At 36.7% G+C, this 9,560-nt stretch overlaps 1 protein-coding gene across 9 annotated transcripts in view; it reads right to left on the bottom strand.

Moving 5' to 3' along the window:
* Positions 1–9,560, bottom strand: part of Cyrib (CYFIP related Rac1 interactor B) — a 113,719-nt gene that overhangs the window by 47,179 nt on the left and 56,980 nt on the right. For 7 of the 9 annotated variants that reach the window (XM_010642866.3, XM_010642871.3, XM_010642872.3 and 4 more), the window contains one exon: positions 1,536–1,574. In XM_010642866.3, coding sequence (XP_010641168.1) covers positions 1,536–1,574 — 39 coding nt within the window. Of the gene's footprint in view, positions 1–1,535; positions 1,575–5,842; positions 5,943–9,560 lie in introns of all 9 variants that reach the window. The other 2 variants (XM_019210480.2, XM_019210481.2) reach the window with 1 other exon arrangement.

Consider the following 9,560-nt stretch of genomic DNA (forward strand, 5'->3'; position numbering starts at 1 on the left):
AAGTAAAGTCAAGCTAACTTCACTAACAGAGGGTCTCAATCTCAGGGCCACAGAAAAAATGCAATCAATTGTCTATGAATTTGAACAGGAAGCTTTCTCTACATGAAAGCTAGCATTTCCTTTAACTACGATTATAGTCTAGAAACCACTGTAATATTAGAAGTACTTATAAAGTTGTCATTAATTGAAATTACAAGTATTTATCCATCACTATTTAAACTCACAGTGAACAGCAGAATTGTTCCTAAAGCTGATACTATGAGAAACAACACTCTATCACAATCCTGTTGTTTTTTGTTTGTTTGTTTTTGAGACAGGGTCTCACCATGTAGTGCAGGCTGGCCTTAAACTTGAATATGTAGCCCAGGCTGACCTCAAACTCTCAGTGATCCTCCTACCTCAGCCTCCAGCATGCTGGGATTACAGGCCTGCACCACCATGCCCGTCACCACCTGTATTTTAAATATTTCTTAACAGTGTTTCAATCTAACTAGTTTCATTTTTAATCCTACGCATTTTACTTCACACAATCGTGCATCACTATTACAGTCATTATAAGCTTCACCAGTTTATTAGAGTCCTTGGCACAAAAACTAGTTAAGGACTCCCGCACTGAAACACAGAGCAGGACAGGTGGCAAAAACTGTGAAGGGACATCATGGTAACAGTCTTATCAGTGCTAATAGAATGACAGGATGGTTATGACACAAAGAGCACGAAAAGACATTTTATTTGTTTTTTGGGGTGTTTTGTTTTGTTTCGTTTTTTGAGACAGGGTCTCACTATGTTGTTGAGACTGACCTGGAACTCACTATGTAGCCCAGGCTAGTCTAGAACTCACAACAATCCTCCTGCCTCAGCCTCCTGAGTGCTGGGATTACAGGCGTGTGCCACCACGCCCAGCTAAAAAAAGACATTTTTAAATTGAGCATTTTTACTTGAAGAACACAAAGTACATCTGTAAAAAAATACATTTTCTACCATGTATTAACTGGTTATAAGTAAAATAACTACAGGAAAAACAATGACAATATTACAAATGCTTCAGCACTCAGGAGCTCTAATGGTCACTACGTTTTCTGTTGAGTACTCTGCTTCAAAGACTTTTTTGAAAAGGACCAAAACCAGTAAGTAATATGTAAAATTCTTATTAAGGCAAAATACAATGGTGTCTTTCTTTCTAGTTTCCAATAGGGTCTGGAAGAAATTATATTAAATTACTAAAATTTAATGGCACAGACTTTAACTGATGAACTATACTGATGATAACTAAAATGACTTACAAGGGAATTCAAAGAAAAGCATATACGTCTCCTACTGAAAGAAAGCTGTAAAAAAAGTTCTAATTAATTTACGTTTTCCCCACTATTTCCTATTCTAAGCCAAAAACTAAACAACAGAGTATTTCCAAGGTATTTTTAGTAGTTCAACATATAGTATATTTTCCTTAAATATATTTAACCAATGCAGGTTTTTGTTTAAAAATAATTTTTCATTTGTATTTGAATAATCATTTCCCCCAAAGACATATTTACCTTCAGCCAGTGCTGGTGTTTCTGTTCTTGTCCTTCTATCTGTTTAAAGAGAGAAAAAGGAAGAAAGTCTAAAACATTATTATACTTTGAAAAAAGTTATCACAGCTAACTTTAAAAATAAAATCCATAAATACTAGCACATGAACATTATATATTTTCTTGAATTAGCTTAACCACTGTCAATGGAGGATCTACTCAGAATAAGGAACCATGCTGGGCCAGGGATTTAGCTCAGTGGCACCACACCTGTCTCGCGAGTACCAGATCCTCAGTTCGATCCCCAGTACCAAAAACAAAACAAAGAATAAAGAAGCATGTTAAGCCCTAGAAAAACAACAATACATGATAAAGACTACCTAGATGTCATCCTCAAGACACTCAAACACAAGTACCAAGAAAAATACACAAGTCTTGTCACAGATTATGAAACAAGGTATGGCAAGAGAAGGAAAATTGGTTATTCCTTTTTATTCTTGTAGCAGGTCTAAAATTATTGAGATGTTATCACCATTTAAGTTCATTTACTATCAAGATATTAAAAACCAATTTTAGTACAAGTACTAAAATCCTTATCCCATGATGATAACCTGTTATTTAACAGAGGTACATTTTGCAAAACTCAAATTAACTACAAAATCCTCTCTAGGCTTAGTCTTCAAGGTCTAAAATAATTTTAGATAAAATGAAATCTTCAGACTGAGTTTTTTATAACTTTGCAACTAAGTAACTGCAGGTATTACACTAAACTAGCACTGTTCCAAATCAAGAAATATCTGACTAATTTAACTATTAACCTTTCTCTAACTGTTTAGTTTATAACTCAAGTTCTGAATTTAACAAATACACAATTTCTGTGTATGAAAGTGTTGGATAACATCTTGAAGAACTGAGGCACTGTCTTCCAAAAGAATAAATCATCTTAACACGTACCCTATCTTCTAAAGGCTGAAAAATGTGGTCCTGTGTCTTTCTGGTTTTTTTTTTTTTTTCTTGTTTCACTTTGGTTTTAATAAACCAACAAATATAAGTAAGACTACCAAAATCTAGGCTCCTCTGGTTTAGATGTTCTGATTCTGGGGGGAGAAAAAAAAGGGAATTGTGCAAGAGACACAGGGAGTGCACTGCAAAATTCTGAAGCAGTGTTTATTGTCTGTTCATTTCTAAACTACTTTGGACCAGCAAGCCTAGGTTTATCACCATTTTGAGGGCTGGGGGTAGAGGACTGCACAATAAGTTGACCCTAACAACCAAAAGGACCTGTGGATGATGTTATACATAGGAGACAGGAGAAAGTATACCAAAAAATCTAGGGAATTCAAATGGTACAACCATGCCCAGTGATAATTCTTAAGTAGGCAGCTGCAGCAACTATGCCACAGAAAAGATAAACAACTAAGTATCGTAGTTTTAATAAAGATAAACAACTGTCTATCTGTGTCTCTCTACTAGAAAGTGCTACCTGAAAATCTAGAATAGGCAGTGGAGAACTGAAATGATAAATGAACATTGTTCCATTTAATTCTCCTGTTATAAGTCTATTGTGGAGACTGTCCAGCCACCACTTTGAGAGGCTTTGCCAGCAGGCTGGACAAAGTGGCCAGCACTTAATGGGAGGTAGAAGGGAGTTGATATAGGATACCTCTTGTGCCTGCCTCACACTTTCTTTCATACCACCTGAGGCATCTCACCTTGGCTGTACTTCAGCTTTGGGCAGAAGTAAAGGATGCCTAAAAAACTCCTCTGCCTCTCACAAACACATACAAACTTAGAAGCTGGGAATGTTAACACCACAGGCAACACCTGACCAATGGGGGGCAGAAACTGTTAGATAAACATTGCCCCTTGCTCCCACTCAAAGGCATAGCCTTCTTGTCTTCTCAGAGGACTGCCACAGGACCAAGCTCTAGCTGCTCATAAATGACCAACTCGGTAATACACTCTTGGATTAGCCTCCCTCCTCACTGTTTTACTTGCCTTAGTTTTCCAAATTCTATTTCTTATTAACAGGTCCTCAAATAAACTGCCTAAAAGAAAGCCTGCCACAGGCTCTGCTCAGGTTAAAAACTCTGGATTCCTCTTTCAATACCCTTTCTCACATATTCCATCCAAACTCTTACTACCCAAAATCCTCATGCCTACTATCTCAATGTTGAAGATTCAGCTGCCATTAGCAATATCAGATTTACTATTCCTTCTGTATTCAAGAGACTCTAGAACACAGACTGCAAAGTTAAGTAAGTACAGGTTTAGCCATGCCACCTTAGACATAAGTGATAATTCGGGCAAACACCTATGCTCTACCCAAATAGTACCACTGCCATGCTAAATATGCATTGATCCAATGTTATAGATATTCATGTCAACAGTTAGGTGTTACTATATGTCTGTGCTTCCAGCAAAGACAATACATAAAGCTGTAACTTCAGAGCATTGTCACTCGTGTTTATAGCTTTGCAGTATTTCACGTGATATATAAATCTAACTGGCTGTGAAACTTCAGTTGCACTCCTTCATTTGGTTGTATGATAAAAATCTACCCAAATTCAATTTGTTTAAGGTGTTCTTGATATACACAAAACAATCTTTAAAACTATCTTAGAAAAAAGCTCTTAATAAGCCAACTGACTGTGCTCCCAGATCAGACAATAATTACCATAGAAGCACAGTAGTATTAAATTCCAACAAAGACACGAGTAAATTCTAATTTAAGAACCTGAAAAAGTATTCTATATTCATCTGGGAAAAAGAAACATGCAAGACTGAAAATTTTTCTACAGAGCAAAAGAATAGATGAGAAGTACCAGTTTTCTCATTAACAATTAAAATTGTGTGGAACTGCACAGATTGACAGTTAGGGTTGGAGAACAGAGAAATCAAAAAAGGTTCCATTGCATGTAAGTCAAAACACACACACACACACCAATAATTTATCAGAGTTTACTATGTACCTAATAACCAAATAGATAGCTGAGGAGATGCTATGATGAAAAAGACCATGTACTCTAGAAGGGTACAGTATAATGTACTATGGCAATTTAAGGATTTAAGGAAAATATGTAGCAAAAGAAACATCTACATAAAGTGCTACGAGAAAAAGAGTAAGTGTATTTCCAACTAAGAGTAGGCAATGGATAGATACCAGATGTTAGCAAAAATTTTCTGAAGCCCTGGGGTCTGAGATGAACTTTGAAGAATGGACTTGGATAAGCAGGAAAGTAAAACAATATTTCAAATGAGGAATGTATCATCATAAAGAAATGAAGAATGAAAATTTTATTTAATAAATGGTGTGAAAATAACCCAATGGAAAACTGAAATAGGTTCTTCTTGATCAATATTTTATGGATAGATTAGTTTTGAGTTCTGAAAACTAAATCTTAGAAAATAGAAAGCACTATTTTATTTTTTGCAGAGTTAATATATTAAGATTTAAAGCAAGTTAAGACATTTAAAATGGAAGTACATAATCAGAAAACTTTAAAAAGATTACAAAAGTGTTTTGATAATTTCAAAATGTGTATAGTCAAAAAAAGGAAAGTTTATCACAATAACTTACCAGAGGAAGGCAGAACAGTTTACACATATTAAAAAACTTCAGACTCTAATAATTAAATAATACAGCAACATGGCTATTGAGTAAGACAGACCAGATTGAGTGTCCACTTATTTAAATTCTTTAGTATCTGCTTCACTGTTTGTAAAATGAAGACTTCCACTTACCTAAATTATCTAAATATCAATTTTATTTGTAAAATAACAAATCTCAAGGAATATGAGAAGATTAATGGAAATCTACTTTTAACACGATTTTCTTGTACAATTAAAATTATAATAAAACACATTTCTCTAGTTTGACACTGAATCTAAAATACTGTACTTGTAACAATAATCATTCCTAAAACACATCACAGTGTACATGGCTGAATACAAATCTCAGCTTCCATGTCATCTGATACCATGCTTACTACTACAAAATGGTTTTAACTGGAAGAAAATGTAAAGTCACATTAAAAGCCTCCCTCTTGCTATACTTAGTGACTACATTTTCTATAGAGATCCAAATATCAAGGTATGTATACTATACAGTCAGCCCTCCATATCCACAAGTTCTACATATACGGATTCAACCGACTGTGTATTCAACCAATCTTGGATTGAAAATATTCTAGGATGAAAAAAAAATTACATCTGTACTGACCACATAGATTTTTGTCTTGTAATTATTATTGCCCAACAATATGGTATAACAAATATTTATATAGCATTTACATTGTCATCATATGCAATTGACAGATTAAAGTACCTACAATGTATGTAGGTTAGGTGCAAATACTGTGCCATTATATACAGCAGATGAACATCTGCAGATTTTGATATCCAAGGGATATGAATCCTGGGACCAACTTCCTGTGGGTACCAAAGGACAACTGTCTATAATAAATCACACATTATGTAATTATTAATACAAAGTGTCAATATTTTAGCATTTTAAATTTGATACTATATAGGCAAGGGATTTAGCTCAGTGGCACAAGTGCAAGGTACTGAGATGGATCCCCGGTACCACCAAAAAAGGAAAAAAAAAATCGATACTATCAAGAAATTCTTAACCTCTCCTGCAAACTCAGGTTCTTGTGGCTATGAAATACCAACACTTCTCATTTGCGTAAACAAGGTTTCATTCTATCCATAAAGATGCAAATTGTCAGTGACAGATGAATAGGTAACTCAAGGTCATCAGAAAATGACTTTGATATTCGTAGGCTTTTAAATTTTCTTACAATTTTAATTTTCTCTTATTGTAAGAGCAATCGATACAAGTACACTATAAAACATACAAAGTAGGAAAAAAAAAAACAAGCCTACCTGTAATCCCATGACCACACCTATTTGTAATTTTAATTCCTTCTAATTTTTATATGTATTTTAATGCAATTGAACAGCATTTCTTTACATTTGTCCAGTTTTATCATTCATATCCTTTCACATCACTAAAAACTCTTCCACAAAATAACTTTTAATTATTATATACCATTCCATCCCCAAATATTTTGCTCGTATAAAAACACTATGTCCAGGACCTCCACACAAAGACTTTGTGCAAATTAGAAAAAGCTATCCCATTCTCATATTTTAAAATGAACTAACCACATATGTGGCACATGCTTGTGATCCCAGCATGCTGACACAGGAGAATGACAAGTCTGAGCCAGCTTGGGAAAGGTAAGGTAGCTCTACCTGGGTTGTGATTCAAGAATCCCAAGCAGCAATGCATACACAGTCCCTGCTCTCATGGGCCACTCTTTCTACTCACAAACACAATCCCCTAGCATCACAGAATGGACATGCCTCAGCCACTGCCAGGCACTCTTGTTGTAAATTTCTCAGACGAGTCTACCACATCAACTCTATCAGACTGGAGGGGATGGAATTTAGATTTCAGAGAATTAGGCTTCCAAGAAGACAGATAACAAAAGAAATCACCTCAGGAGCTGCTCAGAGCTCAGCCTGGACAAGACACTGCTGCACACATCTGTGTGGCCTGAGACTATACTCAAAAGATCCCTCCAGAGCCCTGGCATCCACTGGAATGGTGTGGGTTTATGTACTTAGCAGCTGATATTCCAAGACATGGCCAGCAGGTCCAGAATCTCCTCACCCATGATCTCAGAAGCGAAATGTCTATATCATGCTTGACATGCTTGATTCACAGATGTGGTGCACATGTATACCGTGTAATTTCCTAATTATAATCCACACAGATCTTTACCAAAATGAACATTTTTAGTACACATCAAGGTCTTGCTACCTAATGCTGACCTGCAGTCCAAAGACATACGCCAATTTACAGTTATCAGAACCTTACAAATGCCAATCTCACAGCATCCTTGACATGAACCTCACTGTTTAAAAGTGCTCCTGTGTAAGTGTGTGAACCCATCCATACGCCACCTTCTTTCAAAATGGTTTTCAACAACAGTGGTACCTTGGTACTCATCATTAATTGGAACCAGGAGGCTCAGTGAATATCAAAAGGAAAAATACCAAACAAAGCTTTGGCTAGAAATGTACTGGGTCATGAGGCAATCAATACCATCAAGTTCTAACTTAAATGCTGAGTGCCTAACAAAATACAAGTACCGGGGATCACCTGAGTACCAAATTTGATGAGTTTAAAAACAGTGGGGTACCCAAAGATGACTGTGCTAATGATGCTGACTTTTTTCTCTGCATCTGTGTGAATGTCCTAGATGAGAAACTCAATATAAATGCATAAAGCTGTGTATAGTTTTTTAAAATTATCTCTTTGTACTTGATTGCCTTTTCATGACTACTCTGGGTTTAAGACAGTGTACTAAGCACTTCGTATGATTTATTTCACTAAAGCCTGATCACCTAGTAAGGTAAAAGTATTAGCCTCTTCACTAATGAGAAATCAGTGGCTTTAAATGGTGAAGAGCCTTCCCCAAGATCATGACTGGAGAGTAGACAAGGGGAGCAAGGGAAGGACAAAGTGAGGGGAAGGCAGAAAGAAAGAATATATTTTAGGAAAAAAACTGTTCAAGTTACAATGATTACAATATTCTAATGTGACTTTCTATAAAACAAATACAATTTTCCCACTAACTTTTGGAATCAAAAATGATTCATTAAAAAAGCCACAGCAGCCAGCTGCCATCGCTCAAGTGCCAGGAGGTAGCCTGGGCCCCGATCCACTGTGGGAAGGAGAGCCACGCCTTCTCCCACCCCAGCCAACATTGCTCAAGCGCCAGGAAGGTAGCGCTGAACCCCCATAAGCCCACCACCCCCCTGGGCACTCTCAGAACTCCTGACTGTGCCAGTCTTTGGACCCACTCTGCAGAGGCAGAGGTGGTCATCAAGGGTATTTTTCTGAGTTCCCAACTTTGAACATCTTTAAAGAAAGGGTGTGGGAAACCTGTAATAGAACGTTGTGGAGTTCAACCATTCAGAAGGTTGGGGAACTCAATCTGGGCCTTGCCGCCCAAGGTCAGTCAGTGTCATGGGGTTCAGCCATCAGCTAACTGAGACCAGGGGTCTTGCATCCTCGCTCTGTCTGAGCCATTAAATGGTAAATACACCATACTGAAATTTTGTTCACTGCAGACATGTTCTGGACTGCTTCTTGATTTCAATTTAATTCAAATGATTTAAGGGTGATAGACTAGTGACTACCACAGGTGGTCAGTGTCCAAGTTGTGCCTAATCTTAATGTGTTGCTGATTGTATCAGTTGGGATAAAGCATTGCTGTTGATTTGATGAGCTGTTTTCTCTGATGTTATGAAGATGAGAATGTCTGTGGGTCTTTAGAGACACAGAAGCTAGGGTGCAACTATATCAGGAAGATTTGGGTGATAACCCAGATATTAAACCAAGGACAGTCTGACAACAAAAATTAAAATGAGAAAACACTCAAGCAAGACACAAGGACAGACTTCCAGTTCACCAATGGCAAACAGTAGGGCAAATGAGGATGAAAAGGCTGACAGTGAACCACCAGGACACCCTGAACTCAAAGCACAGGAAGTAACAAAACAGATCAATCAGGCTCTAGAAAAATTCAAAACAGAAATAATTTCCCAGATAACCATAGAGATAGTGAGCAAAATGGAAGTCGTGATTTGAGACTCTAGAGCAGAAACTGACAAAAAAATAGATGAGCTCAGGACCATGATAGAAGCCATGAAGGCCCAGCATAAGAAAGAAATGGAAACAATAAATGCCCAACATAGGAAAGAAATGGAATCCATAAAACAGATTCAAACAGATATCCAGGAGATTAAACACTCCATAGAAAGTGTATACAATAGAATAAAAGAATGTGAAGATAGACTCTCAGATATAGAAGATAATTAGATTGCAGTCAGTGACTATGAAAAGAGAGATCTCTTAAAAGCAGTAAGGGATCATGAGAAATCAATCCAACAACTCCTAGATGATGCAAAGAAGAATAACATAAGACTGATAGGAATACATGAAGTAGCAGGAGAAAATACAAATGACTT

The sequence above is a fragment of the Fukomys damarensis genome, unplaced genomic scaffold (assembly GCF_012274545.1).
Source record: "Fukomys damarensis isolate Sample0158 unplaced genomic scaffold, DMR_v1.0_HiC HiC_scaffold_5, whole genome shotgun sequence".
Lineage (NCBI taxonomy): Eukaryota > Metazoa > Chordata > Mammalia > Rodentia > Bathyergidae > Fukomys > Fukomys damarensis.